This window comes from Rhincodon typus, chromosome 28, assembly GCF_021869965.1.
Source record: "Rhincodon typus isolate 14 chromosome 28, sRhiTyp1.1, whole genome shotgun sequence".
Classification (NCBI taxonomy): Eukaryota; Metazoa; Chordata; class Chondrichthyes; order Orectolobiformes; family Rhincodontidae; genus Rhincodon; species Rhincodon typus.
In genome coordinates this window covers 12,073,294-12,099,743 of record NC_063359.1, presented here as the reverse complement: position 1 = coordinate 12,099,743, position 26,450 = coordinate 12,073,294, and the positions used below count along the sequence as shown (strand labels likewise).

At 39.7% G+C, this 26,450-nt stretch overlaps 1 protein-coding gene across 1 annotated transcript in view; it reads right to left on the bottom strand.

The window, feature by feature from the left end:
• LOC109912707 (astrotactin-2-like) overlaps nucleotides 1–22,456 on the bottom strand; it is a 1,431,562-nt gene extending 1,409,106 nt beyond the window's left edge. The window contains exon 1 of the mRNA XM_048613352.1: nucleotides 21,969–22,456. Within this exon, the coding sequence (XP_048469309.1) occupies nucleotides 21,969–22,227 (259 nt within the window). The 5' untranslated portion in view covers nucleotides 22,228–22,456. The remainder of the gene's footprint in view (nucleotides 1–21,968) is intronic.
• Nucleotides 22,457–26,450: the final 3,994 nt, after the last annotated feature.

The window sequence follows — 26,450 nt, the reverse complement described above, 5'->3', positions numbered from 1 at the left end:
CAATTCATTTGTGACCAGTCAGCATTGCCCAATTTTTCCAATGTGGAGAACAAATAAGGTATTCGGGAAGCACCTTCACAATGTTAGAAATTGAGAAGAAAAGAACCAATTAAAATAGGGATTTCCCACTTCATTAATTTCATAACAGAAGATGCTAACTTATCTTGACAGACAGAAACATTTAGGGTAAACTTAGATAGGTACACTACAGTGTATGATAAAAAGTGACAGGATATTGAGTTGGACTAAGGCAGAGAAAAGTGGGATGTTGCGGAGCAAATACACCACCATTATAAACCTAGTCAGCCAAATGGCTTATCCCTTTTTATTTTCATTTAATTCCAGGAAGATTACTCCCACTCTAAACTCCACTCACATACATATAACCACTAATACTTCACTTCAGTGTTTTTAGTTTAAACAGCTTTCTCCATTCATAGCCAAGTTTGGCAAGTCATCATTGAAAACTAAAGCACTAGGAACTTTTGACATAATGGGCATTTTTTTTTTCTGCAGTCTTCACACATATTATTGGAAGCACTATGTATGATAAAACAATAAATGTTTTTGTTTCAGTTCTAAATCTAATTCAAGCTGAATGTACCATTACAAAAAGATTGAATTGACTGTGGGATATTTTCGCACAGCTCCAGAAGGCACAACATTGAAAGTGATAATCGACATGTTTATTTTTAATAAGATCCTACTGACTGCATTGTAAACATAGCACATGCGTGACTTCAAGGCATTATAAAATCCCAATATGCTTCTTCAGATGCTAATTTAAATAAGTGTTTAGGTGGAAATGTTTAAATCAGGAATAACTTATCAGAAGCATTTTACTATTTAATAAGATCTACTTCCCATTTTTTGATGTTGTTCCAAGTTATCTAATTGGAGACATCTTCCTCCAGTCAGCATTAATTTGGTATGAGTATACAACAAATTATAATAAATCCCAATGGTCAATGTATGGAAGTTTTCTACCACAGCCCCTTGAACCGAATAAGGAATCATGCAGTCAATTAAAAGTCATTGCAATGACATTTTGGTCCCTGGTACAAAATTATTGACTATTAGCACATAATCTACAAGCCTGGAGTCAACGGATGCACCAGTACTTTCACTGCAATTTCAGTTAAATACAAGGGACTTGAGATTGCTCATGGTGGAAAAAACATGCAGCATCACAATTATAGTTTGAAAAGTAATTCAAATTAATTCACAGTAACACTCCCACTAGCTGTATTTATGAAAGCTGGGGAATTGAAATGTATAATATTTTATCCGTAGCTATAAAAACTGAGTCACTTATTCTGTTCTGCATGAACAGTAAAGCCAATTAGAGGAGGTTGTCGTGATAATGAAAGGTGCATTGTGATTGGCATTCTTAGGCTACATGTTTCTGCCCCATAATTCCACTTTTTTCTTTAACACACCACCCACAATTTTGTTTTTCTTATGGAGAAACCCACTGAGAGGCATGCTTGAATAACGCATAAAGAAACAACTAGGGTAGCACTTCCCATTGACATCTAATATGACCCAATTTCTTTTCAAAGAAAAGTACCCTCTGGAAACGAAATGACTTCTAGACAGAGACAGATGGATAAAACTGCAATTACGGAAATATCAAGAGTTTCTTGACAAGAAGACAATCATCTTGACCGTCCTAATAGGCACATAATACAGTTGTGTAATTATAGAAGTTGAATGTAATGGTAATTAATTGAATTTAATTATTAATTGAATGTTAATTGCACATGTGCCCAATATATTAACACTGGATTACTAGTCCAGTGCAACTTCAGCAATTGTGCCATTTATCCCTTGACAAGGGCTATCCACTGATGGCATAGCGAATGTCACTAGTGCACAATTAATGCATATGTGCATAGCATGCATATAATAAAAGCTGTGCAGTCATTTGAAGGTAGTAAAATATACTGTAGGCATGCTGAAATAATGCTTTTGATGTCTAGACCACTCCAAAAGAGCCTTGCAATAGTTGCTTGCAATATTTGCAGTAACCTTCTGTTTGCTGTACAACCTTGCAATAACGAAGAGACAGTGCTTATGACCAGCTGTCCTTTCAGCAACTGAAGAGAAGGACATGAATACAAGGGGGAGATGGAAAGGAGAAAGGACCCTCGATAGTCTTCATCTGCTTGGGCACTCTGAGAGAAACTAACTGAGCGTAATACCAGTAAGTGCAACCCGACTTCCACAGACACCAACAGTTCCTACACTTCAACATCCTCTATCATTGATCAAGAATAAGGTGAAATATAAAAATAACCTACAAAATAAGTAAAGCAAAAAATATACTAATTAAATAATGTCATATTGCATGTAAAAGTCAACTAATTATTTTTGTATTAATTCACGGGATGTAAATATCTCTCTCTGGCCATGCCAGCATTTATTACCTGTCTCTTACTGCGGTTGTAGACATGCTCGCTGAACTGGTGTGTTTGGTTGCAGATGTTTCGTCACCCTGCTAGGTAACATCGTTAGTGTGCCTCTGGTGAAGAGTCGGTGTTCTGTCCTACTTGTTATTCATATGCCTCAGTTTGCTGGGGTGGTTGGTATTATTTCTGGTTTTGTTTCTCAGTGGTTTGTACACAGGGTCCAATTCAATGTGCTTGTTGATGGAGTTCCAGTTGGAAAATCAGGCCTCCAGGAATTCCCTGACATGTTTCTGTTTGGCTTGTGTGATTATCGATGTGTTGTCCCAGTTGAATCCGTGTCTCTCATTGCCCGAGTGTAGTGATTAAAGTGAGAATTGGTCGTGACTCTTGGTTGCTAGTTGGTGTTCATTTATCTGTATAGTCAATTTTCTTCCAGTTTGGCCTATGTAGTGTTTCTCACAGTCCTTGGTATTTTGTATATAACTCCAATTTTGCTGGTTTTGCATATGGGCCAAATGAGCCACAACACATTGCAGCAACCCGGAACTACGCAAAGCAGAACAGGAGCACTTATACAGAGTTTTCAAAAGGAATGGATACCCAAAAAACACAACCCGCCCGTTGCCTCCGAGACAGACCACAACAGGAAGACACAACACAACCAGACTCACTAATCACCCTACCGTACATCAAGGACATTTCAGAGATGACCGCAAGAGTACTCAAACCCCAAGGTATCAGACTAGCCCACAAACCGACAACTACCCTACGACAGCTACTGACAAATGTAAAGGATCCCATCCCCAAACCAGAAAAACCAGGATTATAAACAAAATATCACTCAAGGACTGTGAGGAACACTACATAGGCCAAACTGGAAGAAAATTGACTATACAGATAAATGAACACCAACTAGCCACCAAGAGACACGACCAATTCTCACTCGTCTCACTGCACACAGACAACAAGGGACATGAATTTGACTGGGACAACACATCCATAATCGCGCAATCCAAACAGAGACACCCGCTAGGGAATTCCTGGAGGCCTGGTATTCGAACCAAAACTCCATCCACAAACACATTGAATTAGATACTGTGTACAAACCACTAAGAAACAAAACTGGATATAATACAAACCACCCCAGCAAACTGAGGCATAGAAATAATAAGCAGGACAGAATACCGACGCTTCACTGGAGGTGCACTGACGATGTTACCTAGCAGGGAGACGAAACGCTTGCAACCAAACCCACCAGCTCGGCGAGCATGTCTACAACCTTATCCACAACCCGAGCTATAAATCTTCACGAAAAATTTAAACACCTACAGGTGCAGCACCCTCAAACTGGCCTGCAGATGGTAAACAAATGCCATCCGACTGAGCTCGACCCACGAACAACTATACTTCCTGCACAAATGCCCCAGAAAGCAGGTACTGCCACAAAGCTTAAGGTATAAACCACTGGTCAACAATCCACAGGCATGGAGGACAGCTGAATAGAACAGCCGCTGGATGATAAGGGTTACGATCAACGATGCCCACTACTGCCTCCACAAATACCAGCGGGAAAGTGCACGCTAAAAATCTCTGTATTCCAACGCAACCGACCAGGAATGGATATCCACACTGGAACAAGCCGTCGGCATACAACAACAAAAGACCAGAACAAGGAAAAGAACAGCCCTTCAAGAAAAACTGTCCAAAATCACCCACATCATCAACACAGACAACACAGATTCATGGATTAAAAACATCTTGGACCAACCACTTATAGACACTGAGAAGACTGTCCTAGTATGCGACTGAATTATAACTACAGAGATGGCAAAAAGACTGACTTCCTGGCTGCATTGGAATCAACACTAAACAACAATGGACTCACGGAAGAAGTGTAACAGACCATCAGACAGATGATAGTCCCAACACTGAGCAAAAATGGAAAGTGGAACACATTCAACACAGAAGAGAGGAAAGCCCTGGAAAGACTCAAGAAAGACAGAAACATTGTAATCTTACCATCAAACAAAGGACGCATGACAGTTATCCTCAATAGAACCCAATACATCAAAAAAGCTAATGCACTACTGGCAGGTACTGACATCTACCAACAAATGGCAACAGACCTGACACCACATTTAGGAAGGGACCGCAGTTCTGAGGAAGGATCACCGGACTCGAAACATTAACTCTGATTTTTTTTCCTTCACAGATGCTGCCAGACCTGCTGAGTTTTTCCACCAACTTCTGTTTTTGTTCCTGATTGACAACATTCACAGTTCTTTCAGTTTTTACCACAGTTAGAAAACCAGATTACAATGACCCAGAAGAAATTACAGAAGACAGGAGACATCAGCAAGACAGACTACCAAAAAAATGAAACCAGAGCGATCCAACAGACCCTGATTCTACAGACTCGCCAAGGTACACAAACTGGGGATCCCCCTCAGACCCATTATCTCACTACCGGGCACACCTACCTATAGATTTGGCAAAGAACTACAACAGAAATTGAAATACTTAGTTGACAACATTACCCATTCCATCCACTCATCTCAAGAATTCCCCAATATCATCAGGACACCAGGATAGAAGAGGACAAGATGATGTTATCCTTCAACATAACAGCACTATTTACATTCATAAACATCGACCCAGCCAAAGGAACAATTGCCACACTGCTAGATGAATCAAGCAGGCAGACAACTCAGGACACCAACAACATCAATAAGGACACCACCATGAAACTACTAGATCTGTGCCTCACAACCCACTTCATCTTCAATGACATCACATACAAACAATCAATGGAACGCCAATGGGATCCCCAATATCAGGACTGATTGCAGACGCAGTAATAAAAAAGTTAGAATGAACAGCGCTCCCCACTGTACAACCCCAAACTTTGGGTCCGATGCGTTGATGGCATCTTTGTGATTATTAAACACACAAGACTAGAAGAAACCCACTGACACATGAACAACATCCTCACTAGAATAACATTCATGAAAGAAGAGGAGAACAACAACCAACTATCCTTCCTAGACATAATGGTAGAATACAAAAACAACAGGGAACTCCAAACTAGTGTATGTACAAAGACCACACAAACAGACCAAATACTCAATTACACTGGCAACTATCCCAAAGCCTACAAATGGAGCTGCATCAGGATACTATTTAAATGAGCCACAACACATTGCAGCAACCCAGAACTACGCTAAGCAGAACAGGAGCACCTATCTTCAAAAGGAATGGATGCCTGAAAAGCACAATCCACCATTACCTCCAAGACAGACTGCAACAGGAAGACACAATTTGACCAGACTCACTAATCAACCTACCATACATCAAGGACATTTCAGAGGTGACCACAAGACTACTCAGACCTCTAGGTATCAGAGTAGCCCACAAACCAACAACCACCCTACGACAGCTACTGACGAATGTAAAGGATACCATCCCTAAAATCAGCAAAACTGGGGTTATGTACAAAATACCATGCAAGGGCTGTGAAAAACACTACGTGGGCCAAACCGGAAGAAAATTGACTATACACGAACATCAACTGGCCACAAAGAGACACGGCCAATTCTCACTTGTCTCACTACACACGGACAACGAGGGACACGAATTTGACTGGGACAACACATCCATAATTGCACAATCCAAACAGAGACACATCAGGGAATTATTGGAGGCCTAGTATTCCAACCAGAACTCCATCAACAAACACACTGAATTCGACCCTATGTACAAACCACTGAGAAACAAAACTGGAAGTAATACCAACCACCCCAGCAAACTGCGGCATAGAAATAACAAGCAAGACAGAACACTGACACTTCAACAGAGGCGCACTGACAATGTTACATAGTAGGTTGATGAAACTTTTGCATCCAAACCCACTGGCTCAGCGAGCATGTCTACAACCTCATCTACAACCTGAGCTACAAATCTTCTCGAAAACTTTATCCCTAGCTGCCCTTGATGAAGGCAGTGATGAGCCACCATATTGAATTGCTACAGTTCATAAGATGAAGCTAAACTTGCAGTTGTATGAGGGAAATTGCTCCGCGAATAAATTAATTCTGCTTGTATCTGTCTTCTGTGCACCTTGCTCTGTCTTACTATTTCTATGAATCACTCACTCAGTGGCACTTTCTTTTTTTTTGCAGGAGATTGAAGGAAGCCTTGGAAAATGACCACATGTAGCTCTGGGCCCCACAGGCTTGGCTGCAGATTGTACCATCTTAGCATGGGCGGCAGACGGCTGGGATCATAAGCTGACAGCCAAGTGCAGATGACTGGAAGAGTAGCATGGATGTGTGAATGAAGGCTGACTAAGAGAAGGCAGCAGGTCCATGCTCTTTGTGGTCACTAGTCACAATGATCCCAGTAATCTGTTAAAAGAAAAACTACTGGACTGCTGTTACATCCCGCACCATCCTTCCTATATTAAAATCCATAACCGTCATGGCATCACAAAATACCAGTTTACAATGCACTCTTCCACGTTCATTGATATTGATCACAGGCTTCCTAGCAGGCTTCATAATGTATCAAGTATGTCATTGTGCATATTTATTACATTCCATCCCAGCTGAGTACCTCACATGAATGCACTGCATTTGACCCCTTGAATAAAGAACATCACTGGGACTTTCGACTTTCACTGTTAAAGTCTCCAGCAAAATGTCTGAAAATCTTGAAGTCCATTCGCTGTAATGTTGTGTTATTATTCAATTGTTTCCCACATCAAAGTCACATTCTGCATCATACCAACAACCACAGGTACAATTTCTTTTGCAGGTATGCATCTAAAAGGGTAAACTAGCTTTAACTGGTGCTAGCAAGTGATGTTTATAAGTGCCCAGCTGATATGTGGAGCTAAAGAATAGTGTGGTTAATGTTGGCTGCACGCAGCTATCTTTCAAGTAAGCAGGCAGAGAAATTTGGTATGGGGCCTGTATTACATTAAACTCATGGAGGCTCAATTTAGCCTCCATATTACTTAGCAGACTGAATCATGGAATGGACCACAAAATCATTACTTCGTTTCTTGCATGGAATTTGAATGTATCTCAAAGTGGTACACCATTTCTTAAAATGAGCATCATTAAGCATTTATTAGCAATCTTACTAAGAGAGACATCAGACTGATGTACAGTCAGTAGAATTCTTGTAAGGTTAAAGAATATTGTTCTGTTGAAGGTTTCCAACTGATACAGTAATTTATCTTTCTTATTTGGACTTTGTGGTAGATTATTACCTGAATTATTTCAAGTGTTTTTTCTTTTACTTCTTCAGATTTTCAACATTTGACTTTTTTTTAAAAATCCATTTGAAGCATACTGCTGCACATCACAGAACACACTTTATCTGATATTATTGCATCTGACTAGAGAATTGTTGATAGAGTCATCAAAATACCTTTCACTTGCACACTTTGCTATTTGCAGATTGCCTGGTGTATCAGTCTTAATTCTGATATAAAGAGTCTTAATCTTAATAATGTTGCTTGAAGTTCATGACAGTAAAGCAGGATTGACCGTTCCTCTAAGCTGCTTGCTTTTCTCACACGATGCAATTTGAGCTCTGTGTCATTCTGTCACAAACTGGCCAAGATCAGGAACTTGAAAACATTAGTGATAAAACCAACACTGTCATGAAGCCACGTACTGGTGCTCCTCCACCAGTACTAATACCTCCTTGTTAAAAGCTTTCACTTCGCTCATGTTCAATACCATTCCCTGCCACAAGGCAAAACACAACTTTGAGAACATTTCTTCTGAAATTGGTACACAGTATCCATTGGGCAATACAATGAATTTGGGATCGTCAAGGAGCAATTACAATTGCAAATCAATCACTGTGTTGGAGGTATTCTGGAGAAGCACTGTACTGCATCCCTCAACTGTAATTACTCCAAGCCACAGTGTGGGTAATGTCAAATCTAGTTCTGGAAGCAGGTTGTGGGAATAATTACACCTGACCAGAAGGTTTCCAATCTCCCTTTAATTTTGAATGATAAAACAGTTAGATGGGTTTTACTATTTGAAAATAATTTTCATGCAATGTTTTCACAGACTTCTTACTTAAACCATGTCTGTCAAGACTGTGGACATGCGTTAAAGCACACCTTGCAAAGTGATGTAATATGAGTGTCTAATTGGCTGCTTCACAGCTTCTCTTCAGAATATCACACCATGTTCACCTAGCTGTCTGAAGTCTGCAACCCTATCCAGTAAAATATAATCACTGGCAAACTAGATCCATGTGTAAAATTCAGCAATAACGTCATGGTATTAAACCCTGATAAACATAACAGAATTTGTCATTCAAGAACAATTTGATTCCAATGTATGTCACATATAAAGACAAGTTAGAGACAGAAGATACAATTTCATAAATATTTCATAGGTTTAATTAAGGCCTGACAGGTGAAACACCTTCAGGATAAAGGCACTTAATTTTATTTTTAATGAATATATTTTCATGATGATGTATAATCTCCCTACAGATTGACAGTCCAATTCTACAAAACCTCACAACACATCCACCTACAACCATCTTGCCAATGCCTCATACTAAATGCTATCCTGTCTACTTCACCTTGAGGCAGTTTCAATAGATATACAGTGAATACAATGTAATTTACAGCTACATTTTGTGTTAATGCTGCTATTTTGCCAACCGCATTTCTGGCTTCAGAGAGATTTATACGCTCAGTAAATATTTCACCCACAAGGCTTTACTTACAAAATCACATCATGTTTAATTCCCTGATCTCATTCACTTTACATTTTAGTACATTTATAACATTTTTGTAAGTAGGCTTGACAGAAAAATACACAACATTACGGGTAATAGACCGAACCTCATGAAGAAACAAAATAACAATAACATTTTCCCAGAATTCCAATCAGGCCATCATTGACATAATTAACACACCTCATCAATGCAGATTTCATTTGTTTTCATTCGTTCTAAATGGCAATTACTTAGCTTACCCACTGCTGTCACCAGGTCCAGCTTATTGAATCAGCAGCAAATATGGCACCAAACTTCAACTAATGTTTCAACAATAGAGAGACAGATGCATTTTGGCTTTCTAGCTGTTAGCACTCACAAATACATTTATTGATAAATGGTGACAGAGTGGCTAATTGTGGCTACCTGATTCTTGAATCTAGCCTCACATATTGGGCTTAATAGATGGTGGCTGGTATCACACACTCATCAATGTGCAAATTAGCTCTATTATTCATAATTTGATCAAAATCTATTGCCAATATTTGTCTTTGAATAGTATGATTTGTCACCTTTGCCAGGTTTCCTTTTTAACAGCAGCCATGTTGTATTCACAATCATGGAGTGTTTCCTTGTTACAATTGACACATATGCATTGTGAAGTATTTCCCTGAAAATTTGTCTTTCTTTTCAAATTGTCAAAGGCATCAAATAAATGATTTTATAGAAAATTTTTGCATTGCAATTTCTTTGTAAATCGCACTGAGAAATGTTAGTGCAGAAAATTTTAGGAAGAGACAGCATAGGAGACCATTTTACCCATCATGTTGTCACTGAAACTATGTCAACCATATGGACAAACACAAGGTGGTGAACTGCAGGTCTGTAACATGTGATAAACTTTTCGTGAAGTTATCGCAATAAGTTCCCCCAATTGATCTGTCCCTAAATTTATTGCCTCTGAGCTATATTTATCATGACAATTTCTGACACCATTTGTTTTATGTAAAAAAGGAATGACTATTTATTACTAAAGATGAGTACTTCAAATTTTAGGAACGGGAATGAGACAAACTTGTAAAACCACAGACTGATTTCCCAGACTAGTATCCCAAAATCTCTCTTCCCCTGCCCAAACTGGCATGTAAACCTGACAGATAAGATAAAAGGTCAGCCATGAAGGTTAGATATTAGGGTAAAGATGGAAAAGTGATTAAGTCGTGTGGCTGGACTCTCAGGCTATCAGTTCCCACCTCCAGCTGTGCTAAACCCCTCTGAGCAACACCATAACAGTTTGGTGATGCAAGTGCTTAAGCCTTTGATGGAGTTATTGAGTTGGGTTGGTTCCTTCTTCCGAGTAGTCTCCTCATGGTACACTACCATTGGACATCCATGATATGGTCCCTCACCGAAAACAGTCTTACAGTTTGACCTTTACTGCTCCAGTCACGTTATCTGTTTTTTGTTTCAAGTAGTGTCCCCATGGCTCCCTACCAAGTGGACACTCACAGTGTGTCTCCTGTCTGGAAGCCATTCTTTCTCAGAGCTCACTGCTCAAGCTTTAGCTGTCAAGTACACACACAAGGCTGTGGGGTTTACAACTCCAGCCTTTCTTTTTTTTCTCTACATTATAACTTTTCTCACCAGTCATTGTGCACCAGTTGCGAGGTGATAAGGTTAAACACCTTCTTAGCTTTGGTTGGCTTCCTAAGGTGTGGGGTGACTACACAGTGGCCAATCGCAGCCATGTAGGTTCCTGCTGTCCCAAAGGTCATATCCCCAGTGGGGGTCTGGTTTTGAACCTTGTATAGAATCCAAATCTTTTCTGATAATTCATTAAATTTAACGTTACAAGTTAGTTATAGAAGGAAAAGTTAGAAAGAACAGATAGGATTATAACAGTGTCTAAGGATAGCTCTTTCAAAGAACCAGCAATCAGTCTCATTCTCCATACTTTAGGCTCAGTGTTTCAGAATCAAGCACTCCTACAGTAAACTGTAAGACATAATATAAAGCTTCAGCTATTCTTCCGAACAATCATCCTCAGTCCTGTTTATTAATTATTTCTGATTATTAATAGCAACCATCCTGTGGCCTCCCAGGTGAGAAAGGTTTCACAGAAAAGCTGAGACAGTTTTGTGGTCAGTATCCAATTAGATAGACAGCTGAAAATTGTCATCTTCAATTCACATAAATGTTCATACAGCAGAACAATAAAATCTTCAAAATCCAAATTGGATTCTTAGCTAAGTTGCAGAACAAAAATCCTAGACCTAAATTCTCAGTACGGAGGTAGATAGCTCGATCCTGGAAATTTCTCAGCTCATGGACACACTTTGATTGAAACATCCCTGAACGGTGTAATCTTCACTCTGGGAAGATGGATGCTCACTCCCCCTGGAAGTAAAGCCTAGTGAGCCAAGGAGAGAGGGTGCTGTAGCTGTCTCGTTAAAAGGCCCACCTCATTTTTCTTTGACTTTGTCCCAGTTGTATTTTAGGCTCTCAAGATCACATTCTTTGCAAACCTACCCACTCTACATTCCACACACTCCCCCAACAACCTGCATGGTGCCTTGTACGACCATGCTAATACATGATAAATTATGACCTTTCCATCCTTATTCACCACCCTGAAGGTCACGGGTAGCCCCCAAGCCAACTCAGCCCTTACCCAGCTCCAACCATCTTCATGATCTTTTAAAGCCCTGTGTAAACTCACGCCTACCCACCCATCCACCCACCACTGACCCAACATCCCCTCTGTGCCAACACATGGTCTTTCCATGCACATTCACCCAGTATATATTGGGTACAAAACCAATTTACCCTAGAAATATAGTATCTGTGAAACTTCTCCAGGAAAAAAAGGACAATCATAAATGTTGATTTGGAAAAAAAATGACTGTTTCGCCAACCTTATAAAATTGTCAAGCAGGCTGTTAATAACGGAGGCTTCAAAAACTTCATATCCTTGAATCTCATACAACATTGAGACATTGCCAAAAGAGATCACATTTAAAGATCACTTTTAACCACTCAAAGATGTCAGTCAAGCAAAGTCAACAGTATTCTATGGCGTTTAAAACAAAATCCCACTGAGACAATACTTTTCAGAATTTGGGCTCTTACTGAAGCATGTATAATATTGTGCCAAAGCTTGTTCCACATGAGACACTCTCTTGCTTGTTTCTCATTATTTTTAATTCTGCTTTTATAAAAATCTATCTAATACTCTTTCTTTCAAAAATACAGACTCTGCTTCAACACTATTCCAAATTCTTATCATGAACTCTGCAGTTATCTTAAGCTTCCTTTTAATTGTTTTTGTCCTCTTGTTGCGAAATTGCAAATAGATGGAAACAAATTATTATCTTAACTTTCAAGAATTCAACTTTAAGAATTCTATCAGTCAGCCAGTATCCTTCTCAGCTCAGTGAATAAAACCCTAAGTTCTATGACTCTCCGCAGCTGTCGATGCACATTCTGGTACATTGCTAGAGAATCAATGCTGCATATGTGCCATTGCTTTTGAAAGTTTCTAAAGAGATGGGATTCCAAAATTACACTCAGTCCTCTCCAAATGGAGCTTAACAAAAGTCTTGTACAAGTTCCATATAACTTCCTTTTACTTGTATTTTGTACCATATGATAAGATCAAGGAAGCTGAATTCTAGAATGCATTATTTTACATTGTTTACCCACAGCAGTCACTAACTGTCCAGTTTTAGAGCTCCACGTTTGTCATCCATACTTTTATGTCCCTAATCTTGGGGTCGTGAGCAAAGTTCAACAGAAATTTTGGTATTTATGTAAAGAAGCCACAACACAGGATTTCACCGAGGTTCTGATAAGGCTATCATGTCCAGTTGTTTCACCTGTCGGAAATTCATGCTGACTGCCCTTTTTGTTGTACTGCTCAGCAATTTCATTGTGTTTGTAGAATCCCAGAAGTTCATCAACTACTGAAGCAAAATTAACATGGAGTTTTTGACTGAGCTGGAAAGGATGTGAAAACGTTCCTAGCCATAATATTTCGGGAAATGTCCATATAGTCTATTCTTTCCATTCATAGTATTTTGTACTTTTTGTACTTGAGACTTGTACTTCATTTTTCTTTTCATTGAACATATTTCACTGATTTTACATTTTTCATCCACAGAAGCCTCTTTCTATCCTAACAAATAAAATCCAGTTTACTTTTTCTTCTTTTCTTCTTAATACATTCTGGGGACAAAATACTTATGCCTTTTATTTCTGCCACTCATTAAACAATTCATAGGAATACACTCAGGCATAATAAACTCAACATTTGACTTTAATTTTAGTTTAATTTTAATTATAAGCCAAACGGCAGAAATCTAGATAAAGAAACAAGAGGAAACTAGGAAACCAAAACGTGGTAAAGACAGGAAAACCTAAAAGAGTAATGTTGCAATCAGCACAGGAAGAGGAGCATCTGAATATGGTGTTTTTAAGCAAAATACACAGCTCAAATATCTATGTTTGACTTGTGTGCTTACTATTTTTTCAGGAAGAGAGCTGAAAACCTAAGCTGACGTCAGTGATGGCTCTGATTTAAATTTTAAGCTGATTTACTCAATAGTGTAATAAATAGGGGCATGTCAAAGGACCTCTGTCCTGCGGAACGCACACACTATACCATTTGAAAATAACAGAATACTTCCTGTGTCCTGGATAACCAGGTTTGCAGGAGTTGCCATCAGCTGAAGGAGATTAAAGATGGAATTTCAGAGCCTGAGCAGCACTTAGCATCACTGCAATATAGTTATGAGGTTGAGACTTTCATAGCCAAGTTCAAAGGATGAGTCCACCCACTCATTGCAAGTTAAGATTGAGAAAACACATTGGCATGAGAATGATCAATCCAAGTTAGATTGGAATTACCTAGAAAAACTACAATGGAAGAAAGGGTTGCCTTTAAAGAGCAGATTTGGGTGTAGCTGAGGTATTTTCCTATAAGAAGGAAAGCTAGAGATTTCTGGATAATGCAAGCACAGGCAGCTAAATGCAGCAGCGTAAGTGGCTATATGGCAGATAGTAGGTTGATAACACAAATGAAATCCAATCTGAATGCAGAAAGCTCTCATGAGGAAGTGGGGACTAGGCAATAAAAGAAATAAGGAGAGAGTATGAGAACAGATTGACAACTGATACGAAGCAAATCCAAAATTATTCTATAGAAATATAAATGATGAAAGACTAACAAGAGAAGAGGTGGGTCCACTCAGAGACAACAAAGATGACATTACACGGAGGGAGAGTGTATGATTGAGTTACTAAATGAGAACTTTGCATTTGTCTTTACTGAGGAAGAAAATGCTGTCAAACTCATGACAAAAGAGGATGTAGCCAAGATACTGTAAGGGCTTAAAATGATATGGAGATGATATAAAGGCATTACTTAGAGTTGACATACCAACAGGCCTATTGAGACGCACCCAAAGACCTAAGGTTGCAAATTGTGGAGCCACTGCCTATAATGAGGTTGTTGACTTACTCACTGAGCTGGCTTGTTTTCATTCAGATGTTTCATTACCATGCTAGGTAACATCATCAGTGAGGCCTCCGATAAAGTGACGTTGTTCTACTCCGCTTCAAATTCATTCTGCCCTGTCTATTATGGTGAGTTGTGTCGTTTCTGGTTTTGTTCTGTATGGGTCTGTATATGGGTCCAATTCTATATGTTTGTTGATTGCATTACGGGTGGAGAATCATGCCTCTTGGAATTCCTGTGCGTGTCTATGTTTGGCTTGGGCTGCTATAGTTACATTGTCCCAGTTAAACTGATGGCCTTCATTGTCTGAGTGTACCGATATTAAGGGAAGTTAGTCGTGCTGTTTTGCTGCTAGTTGATGTTTGTGTATTCTGATGGCCAGTTTCCTTCCTATATATCCGATGTAATGCTTGTGGCAGCCATTGTATGGTATTTTGTAGACTACGTTGGTTCTGCATATTGTGGGAATAGGGTCTTTAATCCTTGTGAGTGCTTGTCGTAGAGTGGCTTGTGTGCTACCATGTTTCCTCACTAGGAGAACCAACATAGTCTACAAAATACCATGCAATGACTGTCATAAGCATTACATCGGACAGACAGGAAGGAAACTAGCCGTCAAAATACACGAACATCAGCTAGCAGCAAAACAACATGACAAACTTTCCTTAATATCAGTTCACTCAGACAATGAAGGCCATCAGTTTAACTGGGACAAGGTAACCATAGTAGCCCAAGCCAAACATAGACACGCACAGGAAATTCTAGAGGCATGGTCCTCAGTCCATAAAGCAATCAACAAACATATAGAATTGGACACATATGCAAACCCATACAGATCAAAACCGGAAATGACACAACTCATCATAACAGACAGGGCAGTATAAAATTCCAAGCGGAGTAGAACAACATCGCTTCATCGGAGGCCTCACTGATGATGTTACCTAGCATGGTGACGAAACATCTGAACAAAAACAAGCCAGCTTGGTGAGCAAGTCAATAACATCACCCACAACCCCAGCCACAAATCTTTGCCAAAATCTTAAACTGCCTGTAATCTTTCAATCCTCCTCAGATACTGGGATTATTCCAGAGGAATGGAGAATTGTAAATTTTATACCCCAATCAAAAATGAGTGTAAGGATAAACCCAACAACTGCAGGCCAGTCAGTTTGGATTTGGCAGTGGAAATGCCCTAAGAAACAATAACCTGCAAAAAATATAGTCATTTGGACAAGTGTGGATGAATTAAGAAAAGCCAGCACACGTTGGTTAAAGGGAAATCATGTTCAACGATCCTAACAAATGTTGATGAGGTTACAGTAAGGGTTGATGAAGCTAATACAGTGGATGTGGTGTACATGGACTTCCAAAAGCTCATAGAGTTTTAGATGTCCTTTTTAAATTATTTTGCTCTGGATGAACAGTTAATAGAAATGTTCTTAAGTCATGAAAACCTTATTAATTGGCTCCTTCTTGCTCGCATTAAACATAGTTAACTAAATTTTTAGCTGGAGAGTTACAAACTTGTGCAAGAAAAATTTAAATTTTATGGTCAACCAATCAGCCAGTATGTCCCTCCTCAATTGGTTGCAACATGGTTATAACCATTCTAAAAATGTTGTCCAAAAAATAGAATTAGGAAGATACCGAAGCAATGACATAATTTATTATTTAAACGTAATGGCTAACATACTCATAGAAAATGCACAGAAGCATTTTTACACACTGCTGTCATTCACTTGCACGAGTTTCAAAACCACCATGCTATTAAAATTCCTATTTCACCTTTAATGTGGGTACAGTAGTTAAATAAACAAAGCAATGTCTAAACCAATAATAATTTGAAAAAATGCTCCAGTTTTCTCTTTGTGCCTGCTCAGGCCAACAGAACTTGTTGTCCTCACAATTATTCCTTTGATTGCTATTCCAACCTCAATTGAAGTTGTCTGAAATACCAATTATGAGCTCTAGTGTCTATATTGATCAACCTTGGAATATCATATAAGGATGTTGCAGAATAACAACACACTTACTGGTACACTATAAAAAATAACTTTGTTAGCACCTTTAAACAGCAAAATATTCCAAAGCATATTATAGGAGTAAAATCAGAAATTAGGACACATGACCAAAAGGTTGATCAGAGACATGTTTTAAGGAGATTTTTTACAGATAACTGGTGGAAAAATGGAGAGGTTTAAGGAAAACATTCCAGAGCTTAGATCCTAGACACCTGAAAGTACAGTCACCATGGTGGAGTCAAAGAAGTGACATATTCACATGAGGCCACAGTTACAGGAATTCTTGATTCATGTTTCTCAAGAGTTATGCTGGATGGAGATAGTGCAAGAATAAATGGATTTGTGAGGGAGGTTGAGAATTTAAAAAATTCAGGCAAGCATATGGTTGACAGCTGAATGAGATCTGAAAGTGAGATCTCATAGGTTTCCATTTGTGATTTCAGTTTGGGACATTTTGTTGGTGGAGTGGAAGCCTGATTAGACAGATTCAAGCTGCAAAAACATGCACATAGATTTGGAAAGAAATAACCGTAAGGACCTTGAAGAGGGAAGAGAGGTTACTAATCGGGTGTCAGTTTGCAAGGAATAAACGAATGGTTGGGTTTCCTTTACTGTGTGTTTCACACCACATTAACTGGAACAATTCCACAAGGCCTGCAAAATAATTACTTATACCATGACAATTAGAATGCCTCTTCTCCCTGAACAAAAAAAATGATGATATAAATATGGCAATGCTATTGGAGGTGAAAAAAAATGATGTACACGCAGCCTACTTAGAATCAGAATGCTAACATAAATTCATTGTGTATACTTCCATTTCCCAACTGACAGCATGTGATGAGATAGTGAACATGCAATATATCAGTTATCTGTGATACTGCAAGATCAACACCAAGGCCAGAAAAGGGAAAAAGAATTAAGGCCAGTGGAAATGTGAAACTCATGCACAATAGTGCAGACAGCCAAAGTACTTAATTGGAAACAAATCTTTGCTTTGGGTTTCATTCAGGATTTTGTTGTCCAGCTTTTCTCTCTTATTTTCTTCATATAGAGACCTATTGGTACCAAAAGGCCTCTTGAAAAATGACCATGATGGTCATTCTTCAAGGACAAGTCTTCAACAGTGTAAGTCTGTTTGATATTAGAAAGCATCATAGGTAAGCCCTCAGATGCTATTATGCATTGTTCACACTTGCTCACTTTTCAACGGCACTTATCAAACAGAGGTAATGAATTGAAACAATGGCTAAAAGAACTGTTTCTTCACCGAGGGTATTTCTACCATTGTCCCTATAATAAACCGACTTTGCACATACTTGGAGGCACAACTCGGATTCATCAGCATAGCCTTGCATTAATTTATGCCATTATCCATGAGACTGTTAGGACAACCAGACAGGCTGTTGCTGTTCAATGAGTGAAAAAATAAGAAAGGTTCACTGACGAAAGACTGTGAAGTCAAAAATATCATTTCAATTAGCAGTGGGCTGCTGTGACAATGCCCTTTTAAAGTCTGTTATATTGTGTTTTAATGAAACTATATAATTATAAATTATTAAACTAATTGGTATATGAAATTAATCACTTATACTCAAACTGGAGCTCGTGGTCAAGTTACTTTTAAATTAAATGTGTCATTAAATACAAGCTGAGGTGCATGGTTCTGCTTAGAGTAAAACGATCATAGGAAATTGAAAGCATTGTAGATCCATGAATACATAGTACTTAAAATGTATTATCGGATTCAGGGAGATGTAAGCAAGAAGCTGATCTCATGTTTGCATTTTAGTAAGAACATGACTCTCCACACGGCATCAGAGTTTGAAGCAATGAGCTTTCAAGTAGAACGGGACCATAGTTTCTGTAACTCACTGCCTTTAGTCCTGAGGGCAACAACTAAGTGATATGAACAATCAGTGATGAACAGAACCCAGGTTGATGAAACAATAGTCCTCAAATCTGAGCACTGCCAGCTTCTGACAAAATGGAATCTCTGAGAGTGAGTCCAAGCATGGAAAAACAGTACAGTTCAACTGTGAGCAGCAACCTCATTCAGAAAGCTTGCTGTGAGAAATGGAAATGCCACAGTGGTGCAGTTGGGGTTAATGGACATTGTTGGGGCAACGTTATTCTCCCAAACCAATCAATCTTGCATTGGACTGTGGAATGTTTGAAGCTATTATGATGTGCAAAGAAGAAAAATAATTCCACATTGCTATAATCCTGACCATGAAACCAAAATTTTGATTGAAGATTAAAATAATCTTAAATTCAGTGTTCCAAACATAGAAATGCTCCTTCATTGAATATTACAGTGTTGAGGCAAATGACTGAATGAATCCCTGGTTATTTTTTTCCATAAATGGATCTAACAAATATACTTATATTTTGATTCCTTATCAAACACTGAATGTTATGCTAATCGGGTAATGTAATAATAATTTGAGTAGCACACACTCAGTCACCAAACCTTGAGAGATTCTGAGAATGCAGCAGAATTTATGCACTGTACAACAGTCTTATAACCTCTGAGAAGGAGTGCAGGATCTGGAGCACAAAGTCTGATTGCTGGAGACGGATACAGGCAGTTTCAATATTTTTTTTCCAAAGCACCTATTGCGCATTTTTTCTCATGGTCACATACTAAGACTGCCACAGTTGCAAGTTTTTCTGAAATTTGTGGCAGATAATACATTAGTTTAAATTGGTTTTAGAAATATATTTATGGCACTTAATAAGCAGTCATTGGGTGGTAGTTACTGATTTCTGTCTGCTTCCAAAATTGATTTCATCTTCCCCGAATCTGAAACAGTGTTCTGCATTTTGTGTATGAGGTAATTGATAAGGTAAACCAATTAATGCACTTAGATGCATTAAATATTATTGATTTTAAACAAGTAAAAAATCACAACAAATTTTCATTTCTATACTTTTCACACAGCAAGTTCCTTTCCACCAATGCAATGAAATTAAGATCTTATTAATGTCTTACAAAAATGTGAAAAGGAAAGAAAAGAACATAACAAATGGCAGATTGTGACCAGCTTTCTAACAATTATGAAGAATAGAGTCCAGCATACTCCAATCTGACAATCATATAGAATTAAACAACTCAGACGCAAAAAAGTGGGAAAAAGGATAAGAATGTAGTTTTTTTGGAAGACACATTTCCACCCTACTCTTCCCCACGCCCGATGCAAACCCTGTACAACTAATTCAATCACTGGAGAAAAGCAGCCCACATATGTACTGCTCATAACTAATAAAACTTATGTTTTGAGTTCTGTATGAACTGAAATAATTGCTGTTTTCAATTGTCTGGAACCAGAGGAATATTGAACTGTCAATCACTTCCATTAAATGTTAACGCATCACGGGTTAGCAGGCCTGATCCTGTCATCTAATTCCATCAACTATGATTAACAAATAAAACATTTAATCCAGAACAATAAGCCGTGGTGAAGTTTATGTCGGAGGCTGTTTGTTCTTCCTCAGTGGTAGTGTTCTCACCTGAGTCACAAGGTTGCAGTTTGAAATCCCACTCCAGAAATTTGTGCATAGAACAAAGTCACACTTGATTGCAGTGCAAAGGGAGGGCTGCATTGTCAAGGGAATCTGACCACATGACCAGCAGTTCTCTTATTTATTGGGCAGTGGGCATAAAAGGTCCCATGACATGATTTGAGTCCCATGTCTGATTTCGAGAAGAGCAGTAGAGATGCCCTGACCTCAACGTTTGCGCTTCAGCCAAGATCATTGAAACAGAGTATCTAGTCCATTAATCTTACTGGAGATTAACACACAGATTGATTGCTATGTTAAAATAAAACTTAAGAACTGCGAATGTTGGAAATCTGAAGCAAAAACAAAAATAGCTGGAGGAATTCAGCAGGTCTAGCAACACCTGTGGAAACATTAACTCTCCGCAAAGATGCTACCAAACCTATTGTATTTCTTCAGCAATTGCTGTTTATGACTGCTGCCTTACAGCAGTGGCTCCATCCATTTCAGTAAAGGTTTCATTGACTTGAGCATCCGATGATGACAATTCCAAAAGTTCCTCAGCAGTTCCTATACTTTGACAATCACCAAGACAAATTGCACTGAACAAACCCATTGCCACGTCTCAGTGTCAGAAAGACATAGGTCCCCCTGCTGTTTTAGAAAAACCGAAGTGTGTTTTTAGTAAGCAACTTTAGAATTCACTACCACTAGGTAAATCTTTGGACCATTGTTTTTTTTCAAACTAATGTTCTCCCTAGGGAAAACGTATGTTTATTCATGTTTCTGTGGGTACAACGGCAACGAAATTACATTTAAGGTCAGACACAATCCTGGAACAAATCTCTTGAAATTCCTTTCCACTTTTTACGGGGGGATGGGTCAATTGATTTGAAACGAACTTTGAAAAGTACCAAAAATAAGTATTCTGAACTTGCTAACACCCTGAGCTTCCTCGTTGTTCAGCAATCACTGCTTCGTTCAGTTACCTGGTCCTGTTTGATTTTGCTGATTTCAAAGTAAAACCTGAAGAAGCAGAATTGCACATCGCACCAAAGGGGATTCCCGACTAAAGCCCCTCGCGGGCACAAGCATATAGGACAGCGAAGACTTAAAAAATAAAACCTGGAAATTTCTATGTCACATTCCCGTCCTGTTTAATCGGTAATGATCACACTTTAGTTTCAATCCACAAAATCGCTGCGGACAGTAGGACCCCGGTTCTGTCCACTATCCCAGTCGGGGAGAAGCCATCGCAAGAGGTATAAAAAAAAAGTTAACACGATTTTATTTTCCTCTTTGGGAGCATGAGGGCTACTTGACAACAAACCCGTCCTGTGATATTTATTGACAGCAAGATCTACAGCCTGTCAATACTGGGACTCTGTGATAATCCAAAGACACTGATACAATGCAACAAGACCTCGACTTGCCTCTTCTTGACCCTCTCTCAACCTACATCTCCAACCATCAGCAGATCTCCGCTCCCCAAGCCACTCACTACCACACGCGACTGCAAAGTCTGATCCCAGTACAAGTGTTGTTTGAAAATACATCATTCTCCCTGCAAAAAAAAGAGAAATCTCACAGATATTGTCCAGGAGGGACACCTCAAGGAAGCAGTACAATTCTGGGCACGTAAAAATAACAAAATGAAACGAAGTTGAAAGAGGTTTAGTGGAAGGATTTCTGGAGTCTCTGTGTAATCCCCCACCCCCCTCCACACACACACACACACACACACACACACAGAGTTGAACTTACCCAGGGTGAAGTAAGGTAACTCTGTGTTCTCCAGGTCGTCTACCACCAGGATCTCTCCCGGCAGGTCATTCCGGACGAAGAGGAAGAGCTTGGATTCAGTGGCCAGCGCCCCGTGGAAGCTGATGTCGTTCTCCCGGAGCACGGGCAGCGTGGACACGGTCACCGTCTTCACTTTGCAGCCGCCCTCCTTAGAGATCTCGGCCGAAGCGGCGGTGAGCAGGCAGCCGAGGATCGCTTGCCAGCCGGCTCGGAGAGCCATTGCCCGCGGGCTGCCGCCTCAGCGCGGCCAAACTGCAATCACACAGATACCAAATACTGACAATATATACTGGAACAAGAGAGCGGGGGCTTAGAGAGGAGCTGGGAGCTGAGAGAGAGAGGGAGAGCCTGGGATCTCCGCCGTTGCTGCTTCGCCTTATCTACACACACACACACCACTTTCTCTTCTCCCCCGATATGGAGCTGGTGTCCAGGAGGTGGCGCGGACACACGGAGTTAGACTGGGCTGAGAAATGGGTAGAAACTCCAGGTGATAAAGACACGCCGTCTCCAAACAGAGACCCTCCTTCTGCCAACACCTCTCCCCACCCCCCACCCCCACACACACCCTCCTCAAAATAAACACCTTCTAGATGCACCTCAACACTTCATGCCCCCCCTCTCTCTCTCTATGTCACAGCTCCGAGACGCTTCGCTTCCTCTTGTGGAAAATTATTGAAGCTTTTTGCCGTCTGAGATTATCATCATGGTGATCGCAGCGTCGCTGGATAAAATACTGCTTCTCCACCATCACATTTTCCATCTTAACCCACCCCCCCATTCAATAATTTTTCTGAAATAAAAAAAGACATATCAACTGATGGTAAGTGTCCCCCCTTTTTAAATGTTTACATTTTCCTCTTTAGACATTGAAAGCGGTTGCAAATCACCCCCACTTCCAAATATACACAAAAGTCATATTTAATGAGCAGTTTAGAAACATTTTGTTTCATTGTTGGAAACATGTTAAAATGTTGTTCAGTCACCAAATCAGTGCAATTCGAAAATCGGGCCCATTAACCGAAACATCACTGGCACAGTTGTTTCTTGACAAGGCAGTGGAACCAGTAACACATTTTGTAAATGAGGGATTGTACAGACGGTGGAGATTTCATTTCTTCTTTCCCATCCTTAAAGGGATGTTAAGTCTCAACCTTTGCTGTCAGCTAAAAACAAAAATCCTAAACCGACGCTATCTGAAGTATAGTTTTGAAATAAACATTGCTTGGCGCACATCTGCGGGAAGAGGGAGTACGATAGGATATTGAGGGGTTGCACATCTTCGCTGTAATGCCGCTTTCTGGGGCGAGTTGACTTTGGTCTAGAAGCTGTTAAGGTCACGAATTATGTAAACAAACAGCAGTTGATAGCAGTTGAGAAGCAGCAGCCTCTTTGCAGCTTTGTGCCGGTTTCCAGAGAAATCTCCGGAGCTAGAGATGAGGTCGGAGAGCTAACACACATTCAGGAGCAGGCCAGCAATGGGAAGAGTTTTTCTCTCTCTCCTGTGTGTTCTATACCTTCACTGGGCAGTGTGCTGTGAAGTTCTTTACAATGCAGAACGTGCACATACCCCTTCTAAGTGCCGGAGGGGTGAAAGCCTAGAGCTGGTTACTTCGTCCCAGGGAAATGTCACTGAGTCTATCCTTTTGCCTGTTCCTGGCCAAGCACTAGACACGTTCTCCTTTGTACCCAAAGGTGGATGAACACAAAACACACCACAGTTGCTGTCACGGTATGTTTCACTGATACTATCCTAGCAGAGCAACCTGATTGCAACATTTCCTCCCCATTGAGAGAAAAAAAATGCAGTCCAGTATTGTTTTGAGAGGATTGCTTTCACGATAATAAAACAAAATGGAGTAGATTTCCCTCGAGCCGGTTAATCCGTGAGACGCGTTCTAATTTCCAGTATTTCGCTCATCAATGTTACTCCAGAATCTCTTGGGACAATAATGCGATCACGCCGGAGTGGGGAGAATGGCGAAGGGGCGCAAAGCCAATGGTAAACGGTTAAGCAATTCTTAAGTCTTAATAACACAGAACAGGAGAATGCTCATGAGGAAGGGTGCTGTTATCCCTTGACCTTCCGTATTGGTCAATGAGGGTCATGAAATCATTTGCTTCAGACACCCCCATAGACTGGATGGCAGGACAGACAGACAACACGGGAAGACCTCACTAGCGGAAGAGGGATTGATCCCACTCTGTAGGGTAGGCTGCTCCAAAATTTAAGAAATCCTTCTAAAGGATTAAGAATCTGGGAAAAACAAAGGTAAAGACCGACAGATGTCAAAGGATTTAGTTTGCTACTCGTTTTTTTTTCAGCCTTTGGTGAAAATTTTGGAATTGAACATTCCACTATTATCTTGAATGCCCGTGTGTGTAGTTTTCGCATTTAGTATAAGGCAGGCAGTGGTAACCCTTGTTTTTTAAAGTGTGCAACAAGTATTTCACAATACTTCTACAATCAAATAGTGTCTGCACTTTAATTAATCCTGTTGTTCCAACTTCTGTGGCGTTTGGTTACTTTGCTCAGAATCCACATCCAGGTGTAATCGATACAAAACATAAATCCCTGGCCAAACTCTCATGTACAACATGAAATTGTTGAACACAGCAGTAATCATGTGTTTACAGCTTTGTGGAACATAGTTGTGCAAAGATCTCATGGAATTATAGCACTTAGATCATCTGTTACTTTCATTAATGTCTCTGTTACTGCTGGACTTAATTACTACAACAACTTCCTGACTGTTTTATTGCATTCTACCCTCTGTAAGCCTAAGGTTACTCTGTTGCTTGTGTATTAATTCACACAACGTCCTGCTCCCCTCTCATCACTGTGCCTGTTATCTTGACTCCGGGTCTGTCAATGTCTTGAGTTCAAAATCTTCATCTCTGTTTTAAAATTCCCCCTTCTCTCAATGGTCTCTTGTCTCTTCAAATCCCACAATCCTTCAAGATTTCTGCACTCTAATGAATCTGGCATCCTCAATTTCAATTGCTCCAGTGTTAGTGCACCTTCCTTTGGCTGGTGAAACCCTAAGATCTGGGCTATCCTCTTTATACCTCATCTCCCTCCTTAAAGGAATTCATTAATAACTAAAATAAAGCAAACAATAGCTCAGTTTCATACTTAGCAATCTCATACCCCTATGAATCACATTGGGATATTTTTATTATGTTAAATGCACTATATAAATAAGTAATTATGTAAAAAGTGACACAACTTACGTGTCATAAAAATAGGTGGCATGATTTTCTGAGACTTTTGCATTGCAAAACAGACCCAATTACATAAATATGATATTCCTATAAACCCATATTCTTGGAAATGTAGGCCAGTTAGCTCCATTGGCTGGATGGCTTGTTTGTTGTTAAGACCCAACAGCGTGGGTAGGATTCTCAAACTGGCTGAGGTTACCATGAAGGATTGACCTTCTCAAACTCTCTCCTTGCCTGAGGCATGGTGACCCACAGGTTAAAACACGATCAGTCATCTCTCTGTAATGAGAGATCAGCCCGATAGTCTAGTATGGCAAGAGTGGCTTTATTGCTGGAAGGTAAATTTTCAACTTTACTTATTGAATATTTTCTTTATAAAAGTGGAATTTTGCAACAAAACCAGAATGTTCTGGGAATTCACAGCAGGCTGGTCTATGTCTGTAAAATGAAGCTGGCAGTTCCATCACCCTTTGTCAGAGCAAGGGAAAGATCAGAAGTATTACACTCAAAACTTGAATCAATTCTTTCTGCTGATAGTGGATGACCTGCTGTGTATTTCCTGCATTTTCCATTTTATGTATAATGAACAATATATTGAAATGAGAGGTGGTGGAAAGTTCTCTACAACTTCACCCGCTCTCGCTCACTTTTTTTTATTTCAAGTGTTTTCCTGCTGGCATCTGTCAAAAAGTAATTCTCTTGTGTCTGATGTGCATTTTATATATGTTTTTCATTTAGTACTACAGAACATCAATACTGCTGAGTAAAGAAATAAGATTTTTTTTTCTTGCACTCATCAGGACAGATGTAAAAATGCCAAGCTCTTAGGGAACAACAGCTCATACTATTTAAGAATAACAACACAATATGGAACTCTTCCCATTTTTAATACTAAATTAATCTGTTGCCATAAAGGTGCCATCAAAGGCTCATATTATGTCTGGAAATTTGAAGCCCTCTTGAGGGATTGAAGGGATCACTGATGGAATAGAACTGTTGAATTGGCACTGTGGCAGGGGGATTGTACCCACTGTCTACATCCCATATCAACACCTACTGCAAATTTGCAGAGATAGTAGGAACTGCAGATGCTGGAGAATCCGAGACAATAAGGTGCAGGACTGGATGAACACAGCAGGCCAAGCAGCATCATAGGAGCAGAAAGGCTGACGTTTCGGGCCTAGACCCTTTTTTCTGATGAAGGGTCTAGGCCCGAAA